Source organism: Carlito syrichta, unplaced genomic scaffold (assembly GCF_000164805.1).
Source record: "Carlito syrichta isolate Samal-C Ts95f unplaced genomic scaffold, Tarsius_syrichta-2.0.1 Scaffold309898, whole genome shotgun sequence".
Classification (NCBI taxonomy): Eukaryota; Metazoa; Chordata; class Mammalia; order Primates; family Tarsiidae; genus Carlito; species Carlito syrichta.
Window position 1 is genome coordinate 150,457 of NW_007253994.1, and position 16,837 is coordinate 167,293.

General features: G+C 53.2%; 3 protein-coding genes across 3 annotated transcripts in view; 2 read left to right on the top strand and 1 right to left on the bottom strand.

Annotated features, from left to right (window-relative positions):
- WNK4 (WNK lysine deficient protein kinase 4) overlaps nucleotides 1–10,999 on the top strand; it is a 16,492-nt gene extending 5,493 nt beyond the window's left edge. Inside the window, exons 7-20 of the mRNA XM_021717649.1 lie at nucleotides 60–276; nucleotides 2,488–2,752; nucleotides 2,982–3,103; nucleotides 3,333–3,391; nucleotides 3,493–3,610; nucleotides 4,020–4,136; nucleotides 7,936–8,073; nucleotides 8,586–8,640; nucleotides 8,739–9,340; nucleotides 9,417–9,477; nucleotides 9,573–9,981; nucleotides 10,065–10,264; nucleotides 10,418–10,515; nucleotides 10,623–10,999. Of these exons, the coding sequence (XP_021573324.1) occupies nucleotides 60–276; nucleotides 2,488–2,752; nucleotides 2,982–3,103; nucleotides 3,333–3,391; nucleotides 3,493–3,610; nucleotides 4,020–4,136; nucleotides 7,936–8,073; nucleotides 8,586–8,640; nucleotides 8,739–9,340; nucleotides 9,417–9,477; nucleotides 9,573–9,981; nucleotides 10,065–10,264; nucleotides 10,418–10,515; nucleotides 10,623–10,625 (2,464 nt within the window). The 3' untranslated portion in view covers nucleotides 10,626–10,999. The remainder of the gene's footprint in view (nucleotides 1–59; nucleotides 277–2,487; nucleotides 2,753–2,981; nucleotides 3,104–3,332; nucleotides 3,392–3,492; nucleotides 3,611–4,019; nucleotides 4,137–7,935; nucleotides 8,074–8,585; nucleotides 8,641–8,738; nucleotides 9,341–9,416; nucleotides 9,478–9,572; nucleotides 9,982–10,064; nucleotides 10,265–10,417; nucleotides 10,516–10,622) is intronic.
- A 524-nt stretch (nucleotides 11,000–11,523) lies between these two features.
- On the bottom strand, nucleotides 11,524–13,192 carry LOC103270695 (cytochrome c oxidase assembly factor 3 homolog, mitochondrial). The gene is made up of 2 exons (XM_008068227.2): nucleotides 12,956–13,192; nucleotides 11,524–12,040 (listed from the first exon to the last, which is right to left on the bottom strand). The coding sequence occupies exons 1-2, from the start codon at nucleotides 13,167–13,169 to the stop codon at nucleotides 11,934–11,936; spliced, it is 321 nt and encodes a 106-aa protein (XP_008066418.1). The 5' UTR covers nucleotides 13,170–13,192; the 3' UTR covers nucleotides 11,524–11,933.
- Nucleotides 13,193–13,510: 318 nt separating this feature from the next.
- CNTD1 (cyclin N-terminal domain containing 1) overlaps nucleotides 13,511–16,837 on the top strand; it is a 10,775-nt gene continuing 7,448 nt past the window's right edge. Inside the window, exon 1 of the mRNA XM_008068231.1 lies at nucleotides 13,511–13,679. Within this exon, the coding sequence (XP_008066422.1) occupies nucleotides 13,511–13,679 (169 nt within the window). The remainder of the gene's footprint in view (nucleotides 13,680–16,837) is intronic.

A 16,837-nucleotide genomic window follows, 5' to 3' on the forward strand; every position in this document is an offset into this window, starting at 1 on the left:
GGGGCGGCGCGCTCGGCTGACCCTCCACTCCCCCCACCTGCCACCCCGCGCCGCCCCAGGTTCACGATCCAGGATCTCCTGTCCCACGCCTTCTTCCGTGAGGAGCGCGGCGTGCACGTGGAGCTGGCGGAGGAAGACGACGGCGAGAAGCCGGGCCTCAAGCTCTGGCTGCGCATGGAGGACGCGCGGCGCGGGGGGCGCCCGCGGGACAACCAGGCCATCGAGTTCCTGTTCCAGCTGGGCCGGGACGCGGCCGAGGAGGTGGCGCAGGAGATGGTGAGCGGAGGACAGACTGTGTCGCTGCGGGGCGGGGCCGGTGCGACGGGGATGGGGCGCCGGGTTGCGGGGAGCGAGCCCAGCCACCCCCCTGGACTTGTCCTGCGGTGCCCCCCCACCTCTCCCCCCTTCCTCACTCGCACGCACACCCAGTGTTACTTTCCAGAGCAAGTCCTGGGTCCTCCAGCGTCCCTGCTGATCCGTTTTTCTTGGAAGGCTCTTCCTGTCGGTGTATCTATTTATTTTCCTCCTTTCCTCCCCCCTCCCTTGTTCTTTTCCTTTCTTTCAACATGCTCAGAAACACGGGTTTCAAGACACCTTCCCCCCAGAGTCAACATTAAATGCTTCTTTCTACTTCACAGGGCCCCATCGTAGGACCTTGTCTTATGCCTGGACACAGTTTTTCTCCTTCGCTAGACTCTACATTCCTTGAGGGCAGGGACTGTGCTTCATTGGTTTTTCTATCCCTGGCAGTGCTTGGCACATGGTGGGAGTTCACTAATAGTCCACGTCTGTAATGTGGCTTAAAGCCCTTTCACAGACATTTGACCTTTGCTAGCTATCCACCCTGCATAGAGGGTCATTTCATCCCAACTTTTTTTTTGAGTCTGAGTCTCACTTTGTCACCCAGGCTGGAGGGTAGTGGCATGATCACGGCTACCACAGCCTTGACCTGCTGGGCTCAGGTGATCCTTCCGCCGCAGCCTTCCAAGTACCTGGGACTATAGGCATGCACCACCATGCCAGCTAAATTTTTGATTTATTGTAGAGACGAGGTCCCACCATGTTACCCTGGCTGGTCTTGAACCCCTGGAATCAGGCTTTCCTCTCTCCTCTGCCTCCCAAAGTGCTGGGATTGCAGGCATAAGCCACTGTGACTGGCCTCATTCCAACTTATGGATGAGTAAAACGGAAGCTCAGAGAGGTTGAGCTTGTCCAAGTCTCAAATGAGTAAGTAGTAGAGCTGGACCGAAACTGCAGTGGCTAGAATTCTTTTTTTTTTTTTTAAGTTGGAGTCTCACTCTGTCGCCCAGGCTGGAGTGCAGTGGCATGCTCCCAGCCACCGCAGCCCCGACCTGCTGGGCTCAGGCGATCCTTCTGCCTCAGCCTTCGGAGTAGCCAGAACTACAGGTTACGCTACCACACCCAGCTAATTTTTGATTTATTGTAGAGATGAGATCTTGCCAGGTTGCCCGGGTGGGTCTCGAACCCGCAGGCTCAGGCAATCTGTTCGCCTCGGCCTCCCAAAGTGCTGGGATGACAGACTGAGCCACTAAGCCCAGCCGAGTTTTAAATCAGATTGTCTTGCCCCCCTTCTCCTTTACTCACCCCAGAGAGATTGTGAAAGGAATGAGAAGGTGATGAGCAGAAGCTGGTGGAAGGGGAGGGGCACACGATGCTGTGGGGGCAGAAACTTGGGTGCTGGCTTAGGAAGTCCTGAGGGAGAAGGAAGGGAGGGAGTATGGGATTCTTGTCAGAGAAATGGCAGTTGTAAGGGTGAGATCATCCACGGTGGGTCAAGAACCTGAGAATGTGTTTGACATGTGGCATCAGAGCAGGTCTCCATAGCACGGCCCCGCTTGACCTGAGATCAGTCCTGGTCCATTACGTACTTACAAGGGATTCTTGACCTTGCCACTATTGACATCTTTGTTTTGGGGACTGTTGTGTGCATGGCAAGATGTTGAGAAGGACCCTTGGCTTCACCTTTATTAGTTTCAGTACCGCCTACCATCTGGTTGTGACAACTAAAAATGTCTCCAGATATTGCCATATGTCTCCTTCTCACATTGAGAACCACTGATTTACTGTATCACCATGAACTGGTCACTTCACTTAATCTCTAAAGTGGGGCTGATAAGACTTAACTCACAAGGTTATTGGCAGGATTTCATGATGATAATGTAAGGAGTTGCTAGCAAAGAACACAGTGGGGGGGGTCAATCAGTGTTGGTTCCTTTCTTCTGTATCCTGGAGGCCCCAAGGTGTCCTGATGGGGGGTTTTTTCTCCTCAATTTTCTCATTAGAAACATTTTTTTTTGGTAGAGACAGGAGTCTCACTATGTTGCCCAGGCTGGTCTCAAGCTAGTGGCCTCGAATGATCTTCCCACCTCAGTCCCCTAAAGTGCTGGGATTACAGGCATGTTCTATAGTGACTGGTCACATCTTTGAGGGGGTCCCAAACTGTGTCCCTCACCCTCCCAACTCTAGGTGGCTCTGGGCTTAGTCTGTGAAGCTGATTACCAGCCAGTGGCCCGCGCAGTGCGTGAACGGGTTGCCGCCATCCAGCGAAAGCGTGAGAAACTGCGCAAAGCTAGGGAGCTGGAGGCCCTCCCATCCGAGCCAGGACCTCCACCAGCAACTGTCCCCCTGACATCTGGACCTCCCAGTGTCTTTCCTCCGGAGCCCGAGGAGCCAGAGGCAGACCAGCACCAGCCCTTCCTCTTTCGCCATGCCAGCTACTCATCCACCACCTGTAAGTCCCCCTGACCTTGGGACTTAGGTCCCAGGACCCTTGGCCTCCCCCTCCTCCCCAGAAGCTCAATTCAGCAGCACCGTCAGGCACCCTGCCTTCCTGTCTAGCCATAAGCTCCCTCTGGGAAAGAATGGCCCCACAGCTCCAGGCCCCTCCTTGTCCAGGCTGACCACCTCCTCTGCCACCACTCTTTATTTCCCCTTTTTTGATCCCCTCCCTCCCCAACCAGCGGATTGCGAGACTGATGGCTACCTCAGCTCCTCCGGCTTCCTGGATGCCTCAGACCCCGCCCTTCAGCCCCCCGGGGAGGTGCCATCCAGCCCCGCTGAATCCCAGCTCTGCCTGCCCTCGGTGAGAGGGGTCACATGGGGGGCTCCCAGCCATTCCAAGCCTTTGACCTATCACCCTCCTTGTGAAACCCAGCCTCGTGACCCAGCCCCACCTCCCTGGTAATCCACCACTGTTGTCTTAATCTTCCCCAATTGTATCTCCCTAGTGTCCACTCAGCATCCTTGACACCATCTCCCTAGACTCCAGCAGTTGTCTCTCCATGACCTCATGAACCCTTACCCTGTTTCAGGCTTTTGCCCTATCCATTCCACGTTCCGGCCCTGGCGGTGACTTTTCCACTGGGGACAGGTATGTTCTGGTACAAGTTGGGGTACCTGGGTAGGACATATGGAGCTCTGGGGTCCCAGGGTCCACTCTGACACCCCTTCTGTCTCCTTTTCCTTTTCCAGCTATGCCTCAGATGCAGCATCAGGCCTTAGTGACATAGGAGAAGGGATGGGACGAATGAGGAGACCCCTAGGGAGAAACCTTCGGCGCAGACCCCGATCCCGGCTGCGGGTCACAAGTGTAAGGAAGGGGCACGAGAGATGGAAAGCAATCTGATGGGCCAGCAGGGAACTGTCAAGGGCATGGGGAGGCCAACCAGAAAAGGGAGCAGCAGTGTGTGACTGGTACCCCAGAGGCAGCCAGTCTGGTTTCATTTTTTTTAGAGATGAGGTCTCGCCAAGTTGCCCAGACTGGTCTTGAACCCGTGGGCTTAGGCAATCCTCTCATCTTGGCCTCCCAAAGTGCTGGGATTATAGACGTAAGCCACTGCACCTGACCTGCTGTCTGGTTTCTGATATCAGACTTTAGGGTGGCGTCTATTTCTCTCCAAGTCCAGTCTGGTCACTGTCACTTGGCTGGAGTAGAGTGGGGACACAGCATGATAACAGACGGCTTGATCTGCTCCCTTCTGCTGACTTTGAATCTGAAGGTCTCAGACCAGAATGACAGAGTGGTTGAGTGCCAGCTACAGACCCACAACAGCAAGATGGTGACCTTCCGATTTGACCTGGATGGGGACAGCCCGGAAGAGATCGCAGCTGCCATGGTGAGAAGGAGAGAGATGTGGCCAGAGTGTTTGGATCTGGGACAAGAGTCTCCCTCCTGGTGTCCTAAAACCTCCTGATTCAATGGCATGGGTTTTTAAAGCCCCAGCTGGCACTCAACACAATGATGCTGGAGACATCTCAGCCCCGGTTTTGGGGCGATTTCTGTTTATCCGATGAGGTTTGACTCCCCAGCTGGAGCAATTTGAGACCTACATTGACCAGGTACACACACAAGTGGTGCATGTAAGTACGTGCAAGATGTGTGCTGCTGTGGCTGTGGGTGAAGGATGGGCTGCGGGCAGAAGGGACAGTGGGTCTTGCTCAGGGTCTTAGCAGATGGGTGGGAAGGGCATGTCTAGCCACAGAGACAGCCTAAGCAAAGGCCTTCCAAATAAGGAGTGACTTGGAATATAGGGTTGGAAGGCTCCATGAGGAAACCGCGGTCCATACAGGCCAGCTGTGGGAGGTGAAGCCAGGAAGGTGGAGTGATCCTGGATCATAGACAGTCTTAAGAGTTGGCAGAGTGTAACATGGTGACGACAGGTGTTATGAAGACTGTTCTGCCATGGGATGAGGGAGGGGGCAAGGGGTAGGGAATCCAGCTGGGAGATGGACAAAAGAAGCCAGATGTGGATGCAGGCAAGAGTGGATTATGGTGGGGAGGAAGGGAAGGGGTGAATCTGAGGGTCGTTTTAAGAAAATAAGTTACTCGATAATCTGGTAACCTATTGGCCGTAGTACCGTGCACATAATAGACGCTCAATAAATATTTGCTGATTTGATACGGTAGGGAGTTAGGGTGAGGGGATGTTAATGGCGATGTACAGCTTGGAGGAAGTAAGGGAAGTGGGCCACCAAAGGAGAGAGGGAATTTGAAATGAAAGTAGGTTGTTGTTTTTTGTTTAAGGGTTGTGATAAGCTTGTGTGAAGAAGGAACAACTGAGGCAGGATCCGTTGCAGTGGGGTATGGGTCACACAGGGCTGGAGGGATGTGGATTTGGGAGTGGTTAGTACAGAGTGGAGCGAGATGGACCTGCAGAGTCAGAGAGAGAGGGTCTGAGAGTGTCTCTGTAGATGCCACCAGTTCTAGATTGGGAAAGAGGATAATAGGTCATTGGAGGACTCAGAGGTGGAGCCAGAGAGGTAGGAGGAGATGGAGAGTAACCTGCCAGATCAGCAGGGAACTGTCAGGGGCATGGGGGAGGCCAACCAGAAAAGGGAGCAGCAGTGTGTGACTGGTACCCAAGAGCCAGAGAGGTAGGAGGATGTTAGTAAAAACTGAACGAGGAAAGAGTTTCAAGCATGGTGTGAAGCCTGCAGCAGGACCACACTGGCTTTTGTTAGGAAAAGGTCTGTCTTTTTGGGAGGCTAGTTTCAGTGGAGTTGGGGGTGGATGCCAGTCTGGGGGGTGAAGGAGGGAAGGGCATGGGAGAAATGCCAGGGATCAGGAGCTCTCTCTAAGGCACGTCCTCCGTCATGTCATTCTCCTGTGTCCAGGACAAAGATAATGATATCACCTGGCACCTGAAGCTCATCACCTTCTGTCAAACCATTCAACCCTCTCAGTCCTCCGTTCAGCGACACTGATTTCTGAAGGTGCCACGCCGGGTTCTCTCCTGCCCCTCCCTCCATCTGCTCAGTGGTCGTTTGCCCTGAGAGCCTGCTCTAATGGGCTTTCATTCCCACTCTGATTCCACAGAACCAAAGTGTCCCCGCCTCTAGAACTCAGGGAATGTTCCCCTCTTTTCTCCCTTACCAGTCCACCCTCCACTCCTCTGCAGCAGAGCTCTCCTGACTCTTGGATCTGTTGCTTTTCACTCCAAAATCATTAGTGGCCACTTCTGGTTGTAGAGTGAGGTCCAAATTCCAAAGCATGTCCTTTAACATTCACGGCACACTCAGCTATACTCGTGTCTGCACTGTTTTAAGAATGTACCTGTGCCTTTCGTGCCTCAAAGCCACCATGCTGTTCCGTCTGCCTAGAATGTTCTTCTCTTCCTGATGAACAGGCTGGAATAGAGGAAGGGGTGGGCTTTCCATCATACCTGAGTTCAGATTCAGCTCTGTTAGTTACCAATTTGGTGAACTTGGGCAAGTTTCTTTACCACTGTGAACCTCAGTTTCTCATCAGCAAAATGCAGATGATAACACTTGTTTTGCAGGATGTTCTAATATAATATGATGTCATATATGAGAAGTGTCCACACATAGTAGGTCCTCAATAAAGGTTGTTTTTTTCTCTCATCCATCAGTGTTCAGCTCTAAAGACTTACTCTGTGAAAACTCCCAGATTTCCCCATCCCTAAGGTGGTGTTCCTTCTTTGGAATAGTTTTTTTTTCCCTGAGTAGAAGTCTCATTCTGTCACCCAGGCTGGAGTTCAGTGGCACGCTCATGGCTGCCGCAGCCTCGACCTGCTAGGCTCAGGCAATCCCTCCACCTCAGCCTTCCAAGTAGCTGGAACTACAGGCACACACCACAACACCCAGTTAATTTTTTTATTTATTGTAGAGATGCAGTCTCGCCAAGTTGCCCAGGCTGATTGTTTGAACCCCTGGGTTTAGGTAATCCTGTCACCTCGGCCTCCCAAAGTGAGGTGGAGCCACTGCATGAGACACCACACCAAGCCTGGAGTCATTTTTTTCCCCTTTTTTTTGAAGGTGGTTAAAAAACATAAAATTTACCATCTTTAAGTGTAAAGTTCAGTAGTGTTAAGTATCTTCACATTGTCATGAAACAGATCTCCAGAACTTTTTCATCTTGCAAATCTGAAACTCAGTACCCATTAAACAACTTTTCCTGTGCCCCTCCTGAAATAGCACTTATTTCTCTACCTCACTCACAAGCGCCTTAGCTATCATGAATAAGTTACTTATTTATGTGTCTTCTCCATGAGATTCTGGGCTGTTAAGACCAGGACCTTGTTTCACACTTCCCTATATCCCCACAGTACTCACCACAGTGCCTGGCACATAGGTGTTCAGTAAATGTTCATAGATTTGAATGTGACATTTACCATTTATGGTATTTGTGTGTATGTGGGCCTGTGTGGTACATTTTATAAACCGTGTGGGGCAGGAATCGTGTCCAAAAGCACGTGAGGTAACAGTGGAAAGAACCCAGGCTCTGGCTGTAGGTAAGCCTGGGTTTATTTATTTATTTCTTGAGTTGGAGTCTAACTCTGTAGCCCAAGCTAGAGTGCAGTGGCACACTCATGGCCACTGCAGCCTCGGTCTGCTGGACTCAAGCCATCCTTCCACCTCAGCTATCCAAGTAACTGGAACTACAGGTACATGTCACCACACTGGCTAATTATTCTATTTTTGGAGAGATGAGGTCTTCCAAGTTGCCCAGGATGATCTTGAACCCCTGGGCTCTGGCAGTCCTTTCATAGCCTCCCAAAGTGCTGGGATTACAGGTGTGAGCCACCACGCCTGGCCTAAACTTGGGTTTAAATCCCGTGACCTTGGGCAGACTGAATGTAACCTCTTAGAGCATTGGTTACTCTAATTCCACAATGGCAATGTTAGTAAGAATCCTGGGAAGTTGCTGTTGGAGTTATGTGGATATATATGTAAAGCATCTGGTATATACATGCATCCTTTGAGTGTTAGCGCCTCTCCATCCAGTCTGTATTATTCTTACACAGTTCCCAGAACATGATAGGTATTTACTTGTTGTAGGTTGGTGATCGACAGAAGCAGCAGTGTGAAGGGTTACTTTTTAAATATCAGGAGCAGGGAGAGGGGGATGAGTGAGCTAACCAAGCCCTCCCTCTCCATTCTGTTGACCTTCACCAGGTGTACAATGAGTTCATTCTGCCCTCGGAGCAAGATGGATTTCTGAGCCGGATTCGGGAGATTATCCAGCGAGTGGAGACCCTGTTGAAGAGAGATACTGGTCCTGTGGAGGCTGCTGAAGACACTCTAAACCCCCAGGTCAAACCCCTCTGGACATCTCCAGGAGGGAGTGGACTCCCTAACAGTTCCCTTAGACTAACTATTCTTCCTCTCTGGGATCCCAAAACAGTGGCTCTTATCCCATTTGAGGATATGATGAAAGCCATGGACTCTTTCTAGAAAAATATGCCCAATGCATACTTTAACTCGTTATTTTGAGATAATTTCAGAGTTGAGGGAAGTTGCAAGAATTGTACAATGAACCCCTAGATGCCCTTTGCCCAGTTTTGCCACGTTAGTTTTATTCTCTTCCTCTCCCTTCTCTGTGTGTATGCGTACATAGTATGTTTTCTGAACCACCCGAGAGTAAGTTGCAGACATCATGCCCTTTTACCCTTAAATATTTCAGCACATGTGCTTTGGAATCCCTTGGAACTCCCGGGTGGGTTCCTCAAGGTTCATGGATCTTGGCTGAAGAACCACACTCTGAAACCTTCATCTGAGATTCAGCTCTTCCCCAGTGTGACCGTGGGCTCCTTTCTCTCCCCCAGGAGGAGCCAACACCCCTGCCTGACCTCCCAGGACCCCTCCCAGGCCCAGCTAGTGGTATGTAGCATTCTGGCCATGCTCCCCTCCACCCTGGGGTTGCTCCTGGGAAGGAATGGGCACGGGGATGGCGTCTCAACAACCCGCCCTGCCCCCAGCAGAGCCCCAGAGCAATGCCTCCCTGGAGCAGAGGAGCTGGGCAGTCTTCTCCACCTCCTCATCTTCTCCTGGAACGCCTCTGTCTTCTGGAAACCCACTTTCCCCTGGAACCCCCGTTTTCCCAGGTTCCGCCTTCCCCATCAGTTCCCCCCACTGTCATCCCAGCTCCTGTGCATTCTCCCCCATTTCTTCCCAGGTCCTCTCACATTCCTCACCACACCCCCCCAGCTCTCCACTTCCCTTCCCCTCCAGTGCATCTGAGTTTCCAATCCTGTGCTCTCAGAGTTCCGTGCCCCCCAGTTCTCCACCTGAATTCTCCCCCAGTTGTTCCCAGGCCACTCTAAGCGCCCCTTTCATTCCTCCACGCTCCCCCACTTCTCCCCTCCCCCCCACCACAGCGGCCCCTCTCCTCTCTCTGGCTAGTGCCTTCTCACTGGCTGTGATGACCGTGGCCCAGTCCCTGCTGTCCCCCTCGCCTGGGCTCCTTTCCCAGTCTCCTCCAGCCCCTCCTAGTCCCCTACCCAGCCTGCCTCCACCCTCTCCCCTTGCGCCCTATGGCCCGGAGAGCCCTTCACCTCACACAGCTGAGATGGAGAGTGAGGTGAGGAGGAAGCCAAGAGGGATGACTAGGGAGGTTCTGCTGGATCTTTCCCTCCTCATGGACCCACACCTTGTAGGCCCCCCGAAGTCCTGCTTGGCCACTCCTGGGTGAAGGCAGACTGGCACCCATCTCTGAAGGTGAGGCCTCCAGTCACTGCCCTTCCCCTGCCCATGATCCCCAGTGCCCTTTATGGCCCACCGCTGATTTCTCTCCCTGCCCCTTGTGTCCGTAGAGGGAAAGCCCCAGCTTGTTGGGCGTTTCCAGGTGACTTCATCCAAAGAACCGGCTGAGCCTCTTCCCCTGCTGCCAGCATCCCCAAGTCTCTCCAGTTCTCTGAAGCCTCCAACCCCTCAGCTGACCTCAGAGAGCTCAGACACTGAGGATAGTGCCAGAGATGGGCCAGAGACTAGGGAAGCTCTGGCTGAGAGTGACCGTGCAGCTGAGGGCCTGGGGCCCAGAGTGGAGGAGGACGGAGACGATGGGAAGGAGCCCCGAGTTGGGGGTAGCCCCCCACTCCTGAGCCATCCTAGCCCAGTGTGGATGAACTACTCCTACAGCAGCCTGTGTCCGAGCAGCGAGGAGTCGGACAGCAGTGGAGAGGATGAGGAGTTCTGGGCTGAGCTGCAGAGCCTTCGGCAGAAGTGAGTCTGGGGAGGCCAAAGAAGCAGAGCCAGGGAGAGCAGGGTGTGTGGCCAGCCCTCTCATGCCCTTGCTGCGTCCTCAGGCATTTGTCAGAGGTGGAGGCACTGCAGACACTACAGAAAAAGGAAATTGAGGACTTGTACAGCCGGCTTGGGAAGCAGCCCCCGCCAGGCATTGTGGCCCCGGCTGCTATGCTGTCCAGCCGCCAGCGCCGTCTCTCCAAGGGCAGCTTCCCCACCTCCCGCCGCAACAGCCTGCAGCGCTCTGAGCCCCCAGGCCCTGGTGAGACTGCAGTCACCCAGCTGCCATCTTTCTCTTGAGACCCCTTCCTTGCCAACTAGGTTTTCTTACAGGCCCCGGGGGTCTGTCCCTTGGTTTGGGGGGACTAGCCCCCCTCCCTCACTCAGTGCTCTCCCTCCCCCATCCTGCTCCCAGGCATCATGCGAAGGAACTCCCTGAGTGGCAGCAGCACCAGCTCCCAGGAGCAGCGGGCAAGCAAGGGGGTGAAATTCGCCGGGGATGTTGACAGGATGGTGAGGGCGGGCCCAAGGGAAGGAGAGCCCAGGGAATGGTAACTGGCTGCCGCTTTGCCTTCCTCCCACCTCTGAGGTTTCTTCAGCACTTTTTCTTTTCCCTCCAGTGAATTCAGAACAGAATCCATGTGTCTCCCCCACACCAGGGCCTACCATGCCGCTTTTGCTCTCAGAATCTGATGCTTTTCTGACCAACACAACTGAGCAAGGAAGAACCCAGCATTGAGGGGGTAGAAGGCCAGGGGAACATGGCGAATGCAGCTCCCTTATAGTGAAGAGCCAAACATGTGGGAACCGTTCGCTGTGTGGAGGTGTCAGTTCTGCAGCTGCCATCTTCATCTCCACCCCTTCCTCAGCCAAGGGTCAACCACTAAGCAATCCCACCCAAGCCGATGCTTCTAGAAGGCTCACTCCCAGTTGGGAGAGTGTAGAGGGTGTGCTCACACCGGAATTCACAGCTGACAATAAAAATGCTGGAAACAAGGACTTTATAAATCTGTCATGCCTTAAGAACTAAGGGGGAAAGCCCTGTGGGGTTAGGGAGGGGAGGATTTAAAAGGGACTCTCCTTTCACAATGGGAGGCAGCGGTGGAGGTGGAAGCTGCCCAGCCCTCTGGCTTCCTGCCACCAGTCCATGAGGAAACTGCAAGATCAGTGATCCACTTGACTGAGCTAAGATCCCCTCCAGACCCCGCCACAGGCCAGTGGAGGTTAAAAGAAAGGGCTGCCTGTCTTTCTTCATCTACCTCTCTAGGGATGGTAAAGGCAGGAGAGTGAGAGCATGTTCTTAGGGTAGAGGACAGATGAGTGACCTTCCTTTGCCTAAGATGTGGTTCAGTCTCAAACAGCCCAATGATCTCTCTCTTAAATCAAATGGAAAGATCTCACGGAAAAAGTAATTCTAGTTAAACATTTACAGCTCCCTGGGGCAATGCCACCACTGCAGCTACTGCTCATGGAGCTTTCCACATGAAATGCCATGCCTTCTCTCAGCATCCACACACTCACTTGGCTCCAGGAGAGATGACTCAGTTTATTATTCTCAACTTGGACCTATTTTTCCCACTTTATGCTCCAACACTGCACAAAGCTGCCACATCAACCACCTAACAGTTGTGTCCCTGTGAGGTAAAAGGGGTAAAATCAGAAACTTGGGGAAAAGCCAAGGTCACACACCCCTCAAACAAGGAAACAAACTACAAGAAGGACTCATTCGCTGGACAGTTAATGCAAAGTGGGCAATGTTCCCTTGACGGTGGCCAAATGTGTAAATTTCTGGCTTCTTGGGCTCTATCATGGTCCGAGATTAGTAAGGCCAAGGAAACTGTGAGCAGGCTTCAATTTCTACAGGGTCATAGGGTGTCATACACCACATGAAGCGACTCTGGCAGGTTGGAGATGTGCAGTGCCCATTCAGCTTAGGGTCCTGATGCCCTCGCCAGAGCTCGGGCTCGGGCAGCTTTGGCTTCGTCTTCCAGCTCGTCTAGGAAACGCTCCTGGGACACTGAGTAGAAGGTGTAACCATCTAGGGAGATGGGTTCAGGAAACCACTTGGAATAGCACATTCCCTTTTCCTAGACTTGCTCTACAACCCTTTTTACTCTTCCATTCTCCCAAATCAGCGATTTCAGCCTCCCACCCCCTGCTCCTTCTGAGCCCAGAGCCCCCAACTCCGTTATTAATACAACACATTAAAAGAGCACCTGAGAGTCGGGCTCAGTGGCTTAGCTTGTAATCCCGTGCCTTGGGAGGCTGAGGTGAGTGGATTGCCTGAGCCCGTGGGTTCGAGACCCGCCCGGGCAACTTGGCGAGACCCCATCTCTACAATAAATCAGAAAACTAGCTGGGCGTGGTAGCGCGCCTGTAGTTCCAGCTAATTGGAAGGCTGAGAGGAAGGATCGCCGAAGCCCAGCAGGTCGAGGCTGCGGTGGCTGGGAGTGGCCACTGCACTCCAGTCTGGGTGACAGAGTGAGATTCCAACTCAAAAAAAAAGAGACAGCACCTTAGAAATGACAAATTATTATTACTATTTTGAGTCAGAGTCTCACTCTGTCGCCCAGGCTAGAGTGCAATGGCACAATCCCAACTACCGCAGCCTCGACCTGCTGGGCTCTGGCGATCCTCCTGCCTCAGTCTACCGAGTTGCTGGGATTACAGGTGAGCGACCCCACTTTTGGTAAATTTTTCTATTAATCGCAGAGACGAGGTCTTGCCACGTTGCCCACGCTGGTCTCGAACCCCTGGACTCAGGCAATCCTCTTGCCTCCGCCTCCCAAAGTGCTACCGCAGGCGTGAGCCACCGCGCCCGGCTAGAAATAACAAATTAAGAACCCCATCTTAATCAAACATTAAACGGCTGGTTCAGGCCTCCTGCACGCTCCTGTTCCCCTTCCCCTGCCCGCAGATACAGTCTCCCTGAGTCTACAGCCTGGATGGATACAAATAGCTAACACCAGAGCCCCGATGCCTAGGCCAGTCACGATGTTCCGGGTCCGCCGCTGTGGCAGCGTCTTCTGCCACTGGGCTAGCTGCACCTGCCGCATGAACTGCAGTTGCGCGGGACTTAGTTTCTCCCGAGTCGGGTCGATGCGCTGAGCGAACGGGGCCTTGCCTCTGTCAGCATCTAGAGGATCACCAGCTCCCGGCGCCGCCATGTTGCTGCTCCGCCCTTCGCAGTCCCGCTGGCGAGGGTCGCTGGGAACAGTAGGCCTTGGCTGCCGTGGGGAACGCTGGGAGTTGTAGTCCGAGTGCCCTTTTCCGGGCGGAGCCTCCGCGCTCCTCAGGGAAGGGCGGGGGAGGCGAGAAGCGGCCGTGCGTTCTGATTGGCTGAGCGTCCGCGGCCGTTGGGGCGGGAAAAGCTGCGGAGGGCTCGAGGCTGTCGCCTAAACTGGGTTTCCTCAGACGCGAGGCGAAGACCTCCAGGGTGGAGAGGAGCGAGGAGGGCCCGTGTATGGATCCTGCCAGCCGCCGAGGGGCCCCTAAAGGCCTTGCAAATATGGCCGGGCCTGGGAGGCCAGGAGGGGCCTCCCTCAGTGACTTCCAGTTTGGCGTTGTCAACACCGAGACGATCGAAGACGCCCTGCTTCACCTGGCGGAGCTGAACGAGCAAGCGGTGCAGGAGGCCGCGGGCCGGGCCGGCAGCTTCCGGGAGGCGCGGGTTGTGGGTGCGCGGCAGGGCTGGGGGCGGACGATGGGGCAGGGGCGCCTGTCCTTGCGGCCCGACCTCGAGGTTCAGTTCGTTCTGTGTATTCGGAAGTTTCGTCCACACCTCCCTATGCCAGGGCCTGGGGACACAGTGCACCGGACACGCCAGCACCCTCCCCTGGACTCCTTCGGCGAGTACCTCCTAGGACACTGCCTGGGATGGAAGGATGAAATGAGATGCAGGCAGGGCGTGGTGGTTCATGCCTGTCATCCCAGCGCTTTGGGAGGCCGAGGCGAGAGGATTGCCTGAGCCCGGGGTTCGAGACCCGCCCGGGCAACTTGGCGAGACCTTGTCTCTACAAAAAAAAAAATTAGATAGTGTGGTGGCATGTGCCTGTGGCCACAGCTGCTTGGGAGGCTGAGGCAGGAGGATCACTTGAGTCCAGGAGGCCGAGGCTGCAGTGAACCTTAGTGAACCTTGATCATACCGTGCCACTGTCCTCCAGCTTCGGCAACAGAGCGAGACCCTGTCTCAAAAAAAACCCAAAACTGGCTGGGCTCAGTGGCTCAACCTGTAATCCCAGCACTTTGGGAGGCCGAGGCGAGAGGATTGCCTGAGCCCACGGGTTCGAGACCCGCCCGGGCCACTTGGCAAGACCTTGTCTCTACAATAAATCAAAAATTAGCCGAATGTGGTAGTGCACGTCTGTAGTTCCGGCTACTTGGAAGGCTGAGGCGGAAGGATCGCCAGAGCCCAGCAGGTCGAGGCTGCGGTGGCCGGGAGTGGCCACTGCACTCCAGTCTGGGCGACAGAGTGAGACTCCAACTCAAAAAAAAAAAAAAACAACCCAAAACCAAGATAGAGTCCTTCCTTTCAAACCATGTGCATTTTGGGGGGCAATTGGACCAAATATGCAAATGACTAGATTCAGGCATGCTTAGATAAGTGACATCAGAGAGAAGAAACAGGGTTTTATAGGGATGCAGAGGAGTGATGGAGTGCTCTGAAAGATTAAGGAGTGGTCCAGGCATGGTGACATTGCAGGTTGACCTTGAAGGAAGGAGGACATTTGGTTGGTGAATGGGGAGGAGGGAGGAGTGTCTGCACCAACACAGGGTGGCCTGAGTACAGCTATGGAGCTGGGGAGCTTGGGATGCATGTGGGCACAATGCAGCCCACAGTGACCAGAGCATGCGGAAGAGTCTTGAAATCCAGACAGAACGGTAGTTTGGAGACATTCCACGTGGAAGTCTGAATGCCAAGGGAAGGAGTCTTTCCCTGGTCCTGAAGGAAACCAAGAAGACAATGGAGGTTTTTAAATAAGGGAATGATATGACGGGGACCTCTGCCTTAGGAAAAATTACTTGGACAGTGATGTCAGGGTGGATTCGTCACGAAAAGGATGAGAGAAGAAGCAGATCAGGGGCATCTGTGTGCGTCGTGCAGGTGACAGGGTAAGGGAACAGTGAAGGAGGGTGGGGTAAAAGCATTTCAAAATCTGGAGTTCCACTGTGGATGAATTTAAGGAGTGGTGAGTCTCTGAATCTATTCTGCTTGAGGGGCTGCCTGGGACAAAAAGTGAAGAAGGAAAAGGTGAATAGGCCAAAGGCTGGGCCCAGGAGACTGGAGTGCAGTGGCGCCATTAAAGGAAGCACACTCACACTCTCCACAAACGTAAAACAGGAGGAAATGTGACTTTTGTTGGGAAAGGTAATGGCATTGATTTTGGATCTACTGAGTTTAAGGTGCTCGCAGAACATCAGAGGAAGGTTTCTAGCAGGCTGTTTCAAAAGTAGGTCAGAAGAGAGGTCAGGACTCCAGATACCAGTTTTCGAGTCATCCTCATATAGGTATTGTTGAAACTGTGGCAGAGGATGAGCTGCTAGAAGGAGGAAAGAGAAGTGGGACAAGGACAGTTCTTTGGGAAACATTTTGTGTTCGAGGATTGGGGCAGGAAGGAGAGCTGTGAAGGCAATAAAAGCAGTGGTTGGGGAGACCAAGGGCCTTTCGGAGGCCAAGAGGAGGACTTCACAAGGGTGAGGTCAGCAGTTTCAGATGTTTCTGTGACATCAAGAGGAATGAGGGTTGCAAAAAGGCCATGATATTTAATAATATTTAACAACTTGGACATATGAGATAATCACTTCAGCAAGTTGGGAAAGATAGAGGCCAAATTGCAGAAACTTAGGGAGAGACTGATAGAGGGGAAGCAGCAGGTATGCAAGCCAGGCTTGCAAGAATTTCAGCAGCAATGGGAAGGGGAGACATGGAACCCCAGCTTAGAAGGGTAGAAGGGCAGAGGCTTCAGCTATTAGGAGGTCTGAGTATGTTTTAAGCAGAGAGGGTGGGGCTCGTAGGGAGGCAGAGGTGTAACCCTTATCCATTCCACGAAACCCAAGCTCAGTTTTCTTGGCAAATTGAAATGGAAAATAGAAACAAATGCCCAGATAATTCAGACCCAAGCTCAAACAAAACCAAGCAACTGCACATACACACCACAAAGAACAGAACTAAAAAATAAAGCCTAAGCCAGGCTCGATGGCTCAGCCTGTAATCCCACACTTTGGGAGGCTGAGGTGAGTGAATTGCCTGAGCCCACGGGTTCAAGACCCACCTGGGCAACTTGGCGAGACCTCAACTCTACAATAAATCAAAAAATTAGCCGGGCGTGGTAGCACGCACCTGTAGTTCCAGCTACTTGGAAGGCTGAGGTGGAAGGATCGCTGGAGCCCAGCAGGTCGAGGCTGCGGTGCCTGGGAGCTGCCACTGCACTCCAGTCTGGGTGACGGAGTAAGACTCCAACTCAAAAATAAATAAATAAATAAAGACTAAAAAGTCCAGCAAGTAAAAAGACTGACTTGGCTGGGCTCGGTGACTCAACCTGTAATTCCAGTACTTTGGGAGGCCTAGGCGAGTGGATTGCCTGAGCCCGCGGGTTCGAGACCCACCCTGGTAACTTGGCGAGACCTTGCTTCTACAATAAGTCAAAAATTAGCCGGCCATGTTAGCGCGTGCCTGTAGTTCTGGCTACTTAGAAGGCTGAGGTGGAAGGATCACTGGACCCAGCAGGTCAAGGTTGCAATGGCTGGGAGCATGTCACTGCACTCCAGTCTGGGAGACAGAGTGAGACTCCAACTCAAAAAAAAAAAATCCAGGCTCGGTGGCTCAGCCTGTAAT